This window comes from Mastigoproctus giganteus, chromosome 10 (genome assembly GCF_048544385.1).
Source record: "Mastigoproctus giganteus isolate SK-2022 chromosome 10, ASM4854438v1, whole genome shotgun sequence".
NCBI classification, from domain to species: Eukaryota; Metazoa; Arthropoda; class Arachnida; order Uropygi; family Thelyphonidae; genus Mastigoproctus; species Mastigoproctus giganteus.
In genome coordinates, this window is record NC_143584.1 from 184,191,204 (window position 1) to 184,204,886 (window position 13,683).

Consider the following 13,683-nt stretch of genomic DNA (forward strand, 5'->3'; position numbering starts at 1 on the left):
TTTTATGTTTATCTTCAACAATTTTTCCTCTCAGTTATTACAAAATCATCTAGCTCACTGCCAGAGTTTAATTCACCTCTGACATTCCCCTCCCTGAATAACTACTCATGTGTGAATGTAGATGCAAAATACTCATTTAGTTTGTTAGCCACCTGAGCAGGATTATCAACAGTTGAACCATCAATATCCAGTGGAGCAATCTGATTCATCCCTTTCCTTCTAGAGTTTACATAGGTAAAGAACTCTTTGCTGTTTTTCTTTGCATCCTTTGCCAAAGATTTCTCATAATCTGTCTTTGCCTGCCTAATCTCCTTTGTGACTTGGTTATAGACCAGCTTATATCTATCATGCATTTTTCTTCTCTGCCACATTTCTCATTAGTTCATCTGACATCCATTTAGGCCTGAACCTTGAACAATATTTCTTAGTTGGTAGGGTACATAAACAACTATACTGTACTACAATTGTGTGTAGTATATGTGCACAATTATACTACAATTGTGTGCGTGTTACATAAACAACAGAAAAAAAATTAGCAAATAACTTTTTTTTAATAGGATAAATAATATTAGTAACGCAAAAATCCCTTCTTTCTTAAAGTTTAATGCTATTTATGGTAATACTGACATAAATAACTTTATGATAAATAAACTTTTCATTTATAATAAAATTTGCCTTTTGGATAGTTATTTTGTGTTATTATACAATAAATAATAAAGTTAAGACATAATAATCGTTTTAAAGATTTTTAATCTTATTAAAATGACTTTTTATAAATGTGTATAATATTATATGTGCAATTCGTAATTACATCGGAATATTTCAACGTTTAAGAATATAATGAGTCGCTAATATTTTCGGGAAGTCATTTTACTACGCCTGTTGAAATATTTTAATAATATAAATATTAGTCATAAAATTAAGCAAAATATAAATAAAATATTTATAATATTCACATACAACGAGCACAATTCAATGTAATAAATGACAGCAAATATAATTCAATTATTTTATTCATTTAATGTTTACCGACAAGATATAAATATCAAAAGTTACGAAAAATTAATAAAAACCCACCTGTGAAAGCAGACAAGTCCCTTCGAATAATTCACAATTATTTATAATCACTAAACATGCTGATTGAAAAATGTCATTAGATAAATATACACCTATTATATTTATATTTTTCATACAGGCAGAGAGCCAATGCATTTTTATATCTCCATAAAGCAAAGCTATAAAATTATACTAGCTTTTGTGGACGCAACTTCAGCAATAAAACTAAAATATCATTGGCTACATACCTACGTTTTTCGTTTGGCATAGTACTGCCCAAGCGCCACCTTTTCGAATTACATTTAAACTTCGATTAATTATTGAATATTAATTCATATACTGTATTTAATAAATATGAAGAATTAATAAATTAATAATTGATAATCACTTAAAAATAAACAATGCATTTTAATAAAAATATTAAAAATATTAAATATAAATTACGAAAGCCATTTGATAAAATCAAATGGCTTTCGTAAAAGATACCGAAGAACAGTTAATCAAAAACAAGAGATTTTAAAATAAACATTCAGTCTTATAATAATAATAATAATAATAATAATAATAATAATAATAATAATAATAAGACTAAATGTTTATTTTAAAACAGTGAGGATTTTACTGATGAATTAATAATAATGCACGACATGTTAATAATAAAAACGTGCGATTATTTTCTCTTCCACTAATATGAAAGAGTAGAATAGCATGGTCCACCCTCCCAAAATGGTAATACATGTGGGGACTAATGAATTAAAGCTTAAATGAACCGATGAATTGGTTATGAAATATAAAGTCATGTTAATCCACAAGTGTTAAAAAATTAAAATTTCATGTTAATCCACTCTTGTGGATTAACATGAAATTTTAATTTTTTCATGGAAATTTTTCTCAGATGACCAGCCTTAGTTTGACACAGAATTTATTTTGTAAGACACTATTCAGTTAAACAGAGGATTTCCAAAGGTTTTTCCAATGCCAGTGAGCAGTCATTAAGGGCACAAAGAAAATAGTTCAGAAGATCAGGGTTGTTGTTGTTGTAGGGTTTTAAGAGCATTAGCGACTAATGATATTTCTTCGCATATATTGTCTGTAAATTGCGTGTGTTTTAAGTCGATTTTCTGTTTTCTGGATAAAAAACCTGAATTTTCAGGAGAAAAAACCACGCTACCTTCGTCTGAGACCAATTAACTCAGCCGTGTTGTAAAAAAGCCCAAAAATTCCTCGTGTCATCGACGGGACTCGAACACAGGTCTTTTACACCCGTCGTGAGACTACCGCGATCCTACCAACTGTGCTACCCACGAGGGCAGAAGAAATCAGCATATGATCGGCTTCGGTCAGTGGCATGGGACATGATTACACTTGCACCGTCTCTGAGAGTGCAAGTATTCAATCATTAATTACCATTAAGACTAATATGAATTACCATTAAGACTATCGTGAATTACCATTAAGACTAATATGGAACTGTAATAGAAAAAAAATCCACCAGAATCTAAACGCACACTGTTGTTGTTGTTTGTTTGTTTTTTATTTGGTTTTTAGGAGCATTAGCAACTAAGGCCATATTGCTCCGGATATGCGGTGGTCATTCCCTGACCTTTCCGCATCCTCCGTATTTGGTGGTGACGGGCTTGAACCCCGGTCTAATCAAGAAGCGTGTGCTACGCACTGCTGCTGCTCCTTCCCGCCTGGCTACGGAGGCGCTGTAGTTGTTGTTTTCGTAGGATTTTAGGTGCATGAGCGTCTTGGATCATATTGATCTAAGTCGCTCTTGCTGATGCTCTTTACAATTATATGGACATATAATCCTAAATTATAATATGGACATAATATCTGTAAACTGGATGCTTGTTTTTCTGGACTAAAAACCCGAGTATCCTGGAGTAAAAACTGTGCAACACTCGCCTGAGACCCATTAACTCAAACATGTTGTGAAAAAAAAAAAAAAAAAAAAAAGTAAATAAAAATTCCTTCTATCACTGACGGGATTCGAAACTCCGGTTATTTCCACACAGTGGGGAAAGGATAGTTATTGAACTCACTGTGCTACCCTTGAGCGCAACCACACGGAAAAACACTTTTAAGTAAATATAAAAGTTGTATCAGGGTTGTCGAAAGGAATAAAGTACGCGTACAAAGCTTAATTTTTATACAGTAATGACGGGAGAATTCTAAACAAGTTAAATGAATTTTTACTTTTCATCAAGTCAACTAACAATTATGTAATTGAGCTTATTTAAACATAGTGCCACCAGAGATACGATATGAAGGGTTTCATTTTGGTCAATGTTGCGTGATAAGAAAGACAGGGGGACAAGGAGTGATTCTTCTTATCAAAAACTACTTGTAGGTAACAAGAGTGTTACCTGAGTCGGACTAAAGTAATGCAGATATTGAGTCAGTGATTGGTTGTTATTTGGTTTTTAGGAGCATTAGCAACTAAGGCCATATTGCACTGGGATATGCGGTGGTCATTCCCTGACCTTTCCGCATCCTCCGTAATTGGTGGTGACGGGCTCGAACCCCGGTCTAATCAAGAAGCGTGTGCTGCGCACTGCTGCTCCTTCCCACCTGGCTACGGAGGCGCCGTCAGTGATTGGAAATGACTTGCGGAGTATGTTATATGCCAAATGAATATGAGAAGAGAGTATGATAAAAGCCCTTTAGGTAGGTCGAATGGGCTAGCAAATACGATTATCTCATTATGGGCGACTCCAACCAACTCTTATAGACTGGAATACGTGGGACCAGAAATAACATATAGTATAAAAAATATTAATAGTGAAAATAAAATAGATGATTGCTGCTTATTCCAGCATATCACAGATGGCATAAGGACTCTCATATATTATATTTGGTTCTCACTAAGGAGCCTAATGTCAGAAACTTACTAGTGATAACAGTACTATAAAATTTGTCGAGTTTTTCCTCGAAGAGTTAGACAAATTATTGGAGGGAATGGACAAGCGATGTGGGATGTTTTTTTATTATTATTATTTTATTACTTTATATTTTTGGCTGATGTTTATAAGCTTGCTTTCTGGATCATATGCGACTGCTGCTACTGCTACTACTACTACTACTACTACTAATAATAATAATAATGACAGACAAGCGGCATACCCAACTCAACCTAAGCGAGGAGCCCCCTTCCCCCCAGACGGAACAAACGAAGCTAGAAAGATGGGCAAAGAAGACACTCCATGGCAGACACTACAATGTTCTCCATCAAGACCATACAGATAAAATGGCCTCCAGTGCTTGGCTCACGAGCAGGACGCTCTTCCCCGAGAATGAAGGATCACCATCCAAGACCAGATAATCAACACCAGGAACTACAGAAAATACATCGCCAAGGATGAATTTTCTATACTTCATAATCATCGTCAGATGACACAAGTCAACGATGCTACCTGGCCTCAGAAACGACCTAACACATCACCACAAGATGCAAAGTGATCATCCAGATGGAGTACATTCGTAGACACGACCAGATATCCAGGATAATACATCAGAAGCTAGCGATAAGAAATACAAAACAAAAAAACTGTTGATCAAAGAAAGTGTACCGTATTTCAAGTACGAACCGCAGACCGAACTAGAGACCCCAACCCACAAATTGTATTGGGACCGCACCATAATAACGGACAAGGCAATTTCGCACAACAGACCGGACATAACCCTTTTCGACAAAAGGAAAAGGCTACCTATCTGATTGACATAGTGGTGCCCAACACTGGCAACCTCCAAAAAATACACGAGGAAATGATCAGGAAGTACACAGACCTAAGGCAGAGATCAAAGAGATGTGATATATGTAACAAGTTACGACCATCCCGATCATCGTGTCAACCCCGCTATGATGCCAAAGACCCCACAGCAATAGGTCTCCCAGAGAACACGTGTAAGGAACTCCAGAAAGTCGCAATACTGAACACCTATAAGATAGTCAGAGAGTTTCTCAACCAACAGTAACACTAGACATAACAACCACCCTATGGTCTTGGTAACAGTATCCGTCACGGGGTGGAACCCCCATTAGAGAGAAATAATGTTAGAACAATAATAATAATAAAATGAGTTGTATCAAAAGAAAATTATTTGATCAAAGGTAAAGACGGAAGCTTTGATTTCAAGAGATGGTGTTATAACGGAACGAAATATTTCTTATGATCGATTAACTGAAGAGAATGCATAGTGTCGGATATAAATATGCTATGGTAAAATATTCAAAGGACTTATCCTCGAAGGAATAGACGTATCCTACTTGTCGCCAATTAACCTCGCGGGAAACGAAGTAGTTATAATCAGTATCCTCCCACAAACGGGTGGAAAAAGTCTGACATCGAATCCCGTCAACGAAGCAATGAATTTTTATGAGCTTTTTTTTTTTTCACAAAGTGACAGAGTTCATCGGTCTCAGGCGAGGACTGCATGGTATTTTCTCCAGGAAACTCAGGTTTTCGTCCATCAAATAGCAAGACACCCGAATGATATACGAAATTATAGACATAATATATACTTACGCCTCAACGCCTTAATTTCTTTGGCGTTTGACACACACATAATCTAACCAGTGGTCAAGTTTCATAAACATAAGATGTCAAAATGACAGGAGAGGGTGGAATACAACTGAGCACAAGAAACAAATATGGAACAGGTATGGGCAGTCTCATGATTACGATTTGTACGTACGTTATAAAAGAATAAGTAGCAAAATTATGCTGGGCTAAGAGGGATAATAGCTGATTATGAGAAAGAGAGCTAAAACCGGAATAGGTTCTTTCTCTTAAGTGAACACCAAAAATATGATGAAGAAAATCAAATAGGTCACGTAATTGCTTGCAGTAGAAAGCCCGGCATAAGTGGAAAATGATTCGAACTCCTCAATGATATGATATTTATAGTCGAAAGTAATCTTGAACTTGTCTGAGGAATGTTAAGAAATCAGATTGTAGTAAAATAGAAAGTTATATAATAATCTCAGAGAAGCGTTTTTCGGAAACGCTACTGAGTTTAAAGAAGGGCAAGGCTTTAGGGGAAGGTGGTATACATTGAGTGACTACTGTATTAGGTACTCTTACGGTTTACATTAAATGCAGTGCTCTTTTAGTAACCGCATCAGTTCATAGCATGCAATGCAAAGCATTGCATGGTACGAACAAGTTGGTGGGGAATTCATGGGGATGTCCCTTGAACATGTCGAGACTGCTCCAATAACAAAGTAATATCCAACCAACGTCGATCCTGTGAACAAAAACAGCTCATTGATGCTAGAGAACATCGTAGGCTGACAAGATTAGTACAGAAAGACTACAAACAGTAAATTTACAGTGGCAACCAGAGGCATTTCAGAACGAAAAACTTGTTTTACCTTGTCATGGATGGGATATCGCTGTCCATAGACTCAGCGGAGTTGGGGGAAACCCCGGAGCCGCATTACAATTAACACTATGTTCATAGACTCATCCCGCCAGGTGTCAACAATGCAGACTGGTGATAGGTGGTGGTGGTATGGTCTGGGGAGTAGTTTACTGGTGCATATTTGGTCTCTTGATACTAGTGGTTCAACATTTTGATGACACAGATAATCTGGAAATTCTTTCCGCCCAAGTGCATCCCGTTATGGACGCAATGTATCTATCTGCAAATGGGTTCCCACAACAAGATAATGCTCCACGTCACATTCGGTGATCCAGTGACTGAAGTGGCCTCCCCATCACTAGATTTCAGTTAAGTTCCTTTGGAATTAGGTGGAACGAGTCTGGTGTGGATTGTAACAAGATTGGTTGTGAATGTTCACAACCAACCTTGTTACAACTGTGAGAAACAGTTGATTCAACGTAGACAAACATTCCTCTGGCACGCTTTCAACACTTCGTTGGGCCCATGCCACGACGAATCTAGGCTGTTAAACTGACTAATAAAGTAACCGCTTAATGTATATTTAATTACAATTAAAAATACCACACACTAGTGTATCAACCCGTTAAAAATGTTAATGAGAGCGTCATTTGACTACAGGGAAGTCCTGTTGAATTGGAGAAATGGTAATGTCTCTCCAATCCGCAAAGATAGCAACTCTTTGGCCAGCAGAGTTTGACTTCTTTGATAGGAAGATGAAGGTGTCTAGGGCTAAGATTGATATTCAAGACTGTCTTTAAAAGAATGGTATCTTAAAGAGACCCCAGCATGTATTCGTTAAGGGGAGGTCACACTTGACCACCCTGGTAAATTACTTTGATGTTGTCATTAAACAGTTGAATGCAGGTAATAGTTTCGACATTACATATCCAGACTTTAGTAAAGCTTTTGATACCTCCCCTTCCTATGGATTTCAGGCTGGCTGAAAGATAGGAGGGAGAAGGTTGTCATAAATGGACAGACACTCTTCAACTTGACTATTGTTAAAAAGTAGGTTCCCTGTTTCTAATTTTCATAAATCATATTGATGAGAGTATCCAAGGAAAGCTGTGAAAGTTTCCTGATGATCTGGAAGCGGGAAGGGCTGTTAACAATTCAAGGTGGGCCAAGTTTTTTCAAAAAAACATGGATCGGTTGCATCTATAGTCCGGAAAATGACAACTAAAGTTTACTGCTTCTAAGTATATAGTTATAGATGCGGGGAACAGAAATCCTGAAGTCACGTATAAGTTGGGTGAGAGGGACTAAATGTGGTTCAAGACAAAAGGACTTAGGTGTTGCAATTCAATGTGAAATTTTTCATGCAGTGCAAACAAGCGGAGAGGAGAGCACATAGTGTCCTGTCCATGGTAAAGCCAAAATATAAGTGGTGGATTGAGAGTTTGAAGCCTCGGGATGCGATCAAGTATTTGTGAAAAGATTTCGCTCCCAGAAGAGTCTTCTTCAGATGCGTATTGTTTTTACTACCATAATAAAATTATGGACAAATAGTAAATTCGTTTAAAGTTGATGTAGCTATTTCACATGCTATTGAAGGTACAACGCGACTTAAAAAATAAAATAATTAATAGATTAGAACAATAATTCATATACACTACATAAGTACAAAGTGCACATAAGTGCAAACTAAAGCTTTCTAAATCTTTGTCGAACATGAAGATATCCGTGACGATTCGGAGGAACTTAATTTTTAGAAAGGTTAAATGGATTAATTCCTTACGAAATCAAATTTACGTTATGAAATCAAATAACAGTCAAATAAGTAAGAGAAATATCGAGGATAGCGATGGTGGTTGATGCAAATTGTCGCTGTAATAGTGTTAGAAAGCCCTACATTTTTTTTCGATTTTCGAATAAGGTTTGGAAAACCATAATTTCCCTAAAATGTCAATGGTATTTTCATTGAGCCATAAGTCAGTAAATTTTAATGATTCACTTTTTCTGCCCTTTATCATTTTCTCATAAGGGGAAAGCACTGAGACTTGCCATTTTACCAACTTAGAAATCGTCCAATTACCACACAAATACTTTGCCTTTCCCCTGAATCTCACAATACTGATAAGCTTGGAAAGGATAAGATGCGTTTCTGTAAGTGATTCTTTCATTCCCATAGACTAAAGCATTGGGCCAAAGCAGATGGCAGTGCAGACACGTAACCAGACGACGAAGCAGAACCTTCTAACAATTATGCAGTAGAAGACCGGTACTGCAGAGCACAGGTTACCATAGCAACGTCAACACAACTCGTACCTCTAGCAGCGCTCCGAAGAACACATATACGAACCGGTAAGTAAGGTAGCATTTCGAGTTTCTTCGAATATTAAAATGCTGTTCACGTTTTCAAGTGTGATCCAAACAGTTGCGGAAACCCTTCCAAGTAAAAATAATGAGCACGGTATCAATAATTATCATTGTATACACAAACTACTTCATCTCTATCACCCACTCCATAATACTGCGAAAATCATTTAGAACTAATTTCATATTCATATATTCTGCCTCTAACTTGTGTTTTATAACACTGTGGTTCTCAATAACACTGAAAATATTAAAGTATTTAGAATTAATGTATATAGTCGCTAATTCAGTACTCTTTCTGGGTTACTTTAACACTAGAATGATAAAAGACACGCAGAACAAAAGTTCGTAAGTTGGCAAGATGTGACCTTGTAACCGAATGTCATGTTCAACCTCAATTTCCTCTAGCCGTATATATTATGCAAAAAGAAAAAAAAAAAGATACTGCGCAAGCTAACATTTTTTTATATTTGATTACCACTGTTTTCAAGTAATGATCTTTTCTCAGCTACGTGCAATCAGTTGACCTTAACCTTTACTTTACTTTAAAATTCTTACAAAGCGTATTAATGTCATATTTCCGTTTACTGAAAATAGCCATTAAATAATTAGGAGCTTTTAATAACTCACTCCGTGTAAAATAAAAATTCCTAGAAAAGATACATTTCATAAAATATCAAAATATTCTATAGAAAAACGTTGACTTTAATGCGCTACCTAGTGGTATAAACACTTGTCGTTTATTTCCTAAAATTTGTACCTGCCGTTTGATTTTTTAATAAAAAAGTGGTCATACATTTTCCATAAGACTTTTCAATAGTATTTGAGAAACTGGAAGTTTTTCATTCCTAAATAAATTACTGTCATATTTACTATTACACACATAGGCTGAACTCCTATACACAGAAGACGAATTTGTAATACATTTGGGATTTGTTTTCTATATACATGCTCCAGTTTATGAAACACTAATTACTTTAAACTCAGTCCATAAACCTAAGAAATGCCAATGACTATGATCATGGAGTTATTTACGTATTATAAAAATAACTTTAGAATGCCAGAAACACTTTTTATTCACTTATCATTTTTGGAATATTCTGAGGGTTGTTTTTATAGACATATAGACATGTAAAGTTTCGATGAAAATTGAAAACAAATGCCGTAATTCACAGAGAGCTGACAGAATAACTTGGACAGCATCTACGGCAGGCCTTATTTCATTTTACTTTTTGTTCCTCTTTGAATTACTGTATATCCTTATCTGCCACGAAGTTTATTATTTTTTACCATCTAATGCTTTTAAAACTTCATTCATACGTTCCTGCACCATTTTATTGTGGTGATCTCGAGGATGATGGCAACGTTGGATCCTCTGGCTTTAAATGTACTAATTAATGACAATTATTCAAAGGTTACTGTTCAAAGGCCAATATTCATAACTGATTTAAATCTGACAATTTTTCATAAAGGGAATTTGTTTATTTTTTGGATTAAGTGAATGCAGATTCATTATTGTTTTTGGCACTTATATTGTCTATTGTTTTTTTTTTTTTTTTCTTTTTAGTGACAAAAAATTATTATGTAATAAGAACAAGACCTGCTAACCCTAATTTACAGTGTACAGGTAGTAACGGCGGAAAGATTAAAAGCGCCACGATACGGCTGATTATCCGCTTTTTTTTTCTTTTTTTTTCGCTTTTTGGCGTTTTATATTTTCGTGGAGAACTAACTGATAGCCATTGATCAAGCAGAGTTTCATTTATAAAGTTTATTGGATTTATTACCACTGATTTGTTCATCAAATCTCTATTGGAATCAAACGTACAGATGACCTAGTTGCTATTGACATTTTAAAACCTCTCAGAATCCTACCCAGGTTGTTTTCCCGACACTGCTCGCCATCTTTGAGGTGAAGCTCTTTATCGAAAAACTAACTCCCGCCATCATGATCCGACACTGTAAAGAATTATGAAAAAATAATATAACTTACTGAGGCTGTCGAACTTCCGGATAATGCTATCGATGAAGGTATTTTGGGGGACAACGTGGCCCCTCCTGACCGGCATCATTGCAGCCGCTAGGAGGAGGACGAGCGAGCAACCATACTGCTTGGCTACGGCCGGAGACAGACGCCTGTCGTTCTGCCTGCTGTGCGCACCTCCATCTCTGGTGCACGAGACCTCACTATTTGCACGTGAGCAAGGAAGATCGATGGAGAGAGTGCTGATGAAAAAGGTGTGGATGACTTAATGAGCAGGACAAAGGGGTTTAATGTTAAAGGAGCTCTGATACTCCCGTTGTATTGCTACGAGTAACCACAAAATGGGAAGTGCCCAATCGACTCACATCCTTAGGGTTGCATCTGTACAAGAATGTTCACCATTACGCGGACACACTCCACACTACATCCTGTACCACTACACCAACGTCCAGAAAACTGAACATGCGTTAAACGGATGCCATAAGCCTGCCATCTGGCGACAAGTGAGAGCTACGGAAATAATAAAATATTCATAGGTTTAAGCTTCAGAAGCTCTTTTGCAAGGATCGCTGATGAAGTGAAAGCTTCTGGCGTGCGAATCATACAGTGTGCATGGTTACTGTTACCAAACACGGATATTTTATTCAGCACACATCTACCTCTAGCCCATAGGATAGCAAATGTAACAAAGTTAAAGAGAGCGAGAGAAAGAAATTCGCTTGATGTATTTTCTAAGTCAGAAGTTCCTAGGAAAATGCCAGGTTATAAAAAGATCAGTACCTGACTACCTGACGCAACGTAGAAAGAGCTTCAATGGATTGTAGAACGTGGGTATATAAGTTTACACCTCCCTTGAGATACTTACATTACGGAATGCGAGTTTATGTTTTTACTTTATATTTTTCAATGAGTCCACACCAAAAATTCTCTCACTACCAAAATGAACTCCAACTGTAATGATCGGACAGTGGCTTAATGTCATATAGTTTCAAACCGGTGTTAAAATCAATGCTTTTAGATTACTTTTAGATCGATCATACCTTTTTAATCGGTAATCAGGATGCTATCCAGTAATGTCTGCAGTCCCGAGAAGGCATCTTTATACCAAGAGTCCAAAATTATGAGAAAGTAAAATAATAAATAAATAAATACTATTATATATATTTTTTTCTGGAGCTTTTGAACTATTCGGTTGAACTATTCCTGTCATCTATGAGTCATTGCAGAAAATACCAGTAATTTATAAAAGTCGTTGAAATACTTAGGCTATCTGCTACTTTATCAAACAGCTTAATTGTAATGTTTAAAAATACTCTTAGAGTGCAGGAATTATTTTTACAGGAAGTATTTTTGAAATAGAAGTAGAATATCAGAAATGGCGCAGCTGATTGGCAATCGAATGGCAGTATAATTCTCAAAATATATTTTGCGTGGGAAGTAGCCTTTTCTACCACTATTGAAATTTCACTTTTGAATTCGTAAGGCACTGGCTGACTGCCACGTATATACGAAACTACTCATTGTGGCAGCACGTGATCCATTAAGTGCTTTTTTTGTAAAAATGAAAAAAAAAATAGTTATATGCCTTTTTTTCAAAAAAGGTGTTTCCTTAAAAAAATACAAATAAAAGGAGGGAGAAGGGGGATCATTCAGAAATTATTTTTTAAAGACTCTTGGCTGACAGCATTGCTAATTTTTTTTCTAACTTCATGCATAAAGAAAAGTAAACGCATCAGTTTATCTGGAAACGTGATCTGATTCGAATTATATACTTAAGATTAAGCTTCTTTCTTAAAGAAAGAACCTTGAGTTTACCTGCTCAGCAATATTCATCTGTATTTTTTTACCATCTGAATCGATTAGTTACACCCATCTGCACATTTACAAAGAATTAGGGCTACATGGGGTTAGCTTAAAAAAAATAAGCTCTTTCCATATTAATTAGTGTAAAAAAATGCACTTCTTTCCCAAATACGAAACTAATATTCCTCCTGCATATTTTAATGTATTACTTACTATAGGTTTTCTCCATTTACTTTCTTAGTTCTTTTTCGAAACATATACTACTCGCCTTACTTCCACTCCTCGTTTTTATTTTCAACAGTATTTGCAGTCTGTTACAGTTGCAGTCGGTTACCTTCCCAAAACCTTAACTTCGATGTCCTAATTTTAATATCGAGAATTTTAACATTCCGTTTTATAATAATTTTTATTTCTAGCCTTCTGAAAAGAACTGTTTGCGCTTCTTCCGTTTCTATATCTTAATGGTTTGAAACATCTGTCGGTGGTTTTGGTTGAGTTATTTTCGAATTTACATCAAGGCAACTATGACTCTGAGGAGTCAAAACATTGTGTCTGTCAAAGGTATTAACTCTACGGTTGGTTTTTCTGTTTAGTCAAATGATAACCCTAGTTTCCAGAAGAAAATACCACGCATCCTACGCCATGAGACCAATTAACAGGACTACAGAGTGAAAAAAAAAAAAAAAAGTATAAAAATTTCTCAAGTCTTCAAGGAAATGTTTCTCTATTTCAGCTAGCAACTACAATCAACCCAACGCCTTTTCCATATAGTGTAAGCCAACAGGACACTATTCGCAATTCTACTAGGAACGGGACTTCTCTTGCTACTCCATCACTAGTCTTAATAGTCTACAAAGTTCTGTTATATTTGCTTATAATATAAATCCTTGTGTGGTTGTCTTTCTTCTCATGAACTCAAACTGCATGCCATCATTTCTCATTATTTCTCTCTCTCTCTCTAATTTCCATATTTCGAAATTACTCCTTTCTGTTAATAGTGATGTCAGGCTATATCTCTTCCAGGAATCTAGCATCGCCTGACTCATACGGGTATTTACAACATCTCCCATTTAAGATAATCAGTCCCGATGGTCATTCTCTTTCTAGTCATC

The 13,683-nt window shown here is 36.0% G+C and overlaps 1 protein-coding gene across 1 annotated transcript in view; it reads right to left on the reverse strand.

The window, feature by feature from the left end:
• The window catches only part of LOC150079616 (voltage-gated inwardly rectifying potassium channel KCNH6-like), a 597,553-nt gene extending 586,370 nt beyond the window's left edge, over positions 1 to 11,183 (reverse strand). Inside the window, exon 1 of the mRNA XM_090383538.1 lies at positions 10,778 to 11,183. Within this exon, the coding sequence (XP_090239664.1) occupies positions 10,778 to 10,856 (79 nt within the window). The 5' untranslated portion in view covers positions 10,857 to 11,183. The remainder of the gene's footprint in view (positions 1 to 10,777) is intronic.
• Positions 11,184 to 13,683: the final 2,500 nt, after the last annotated feature.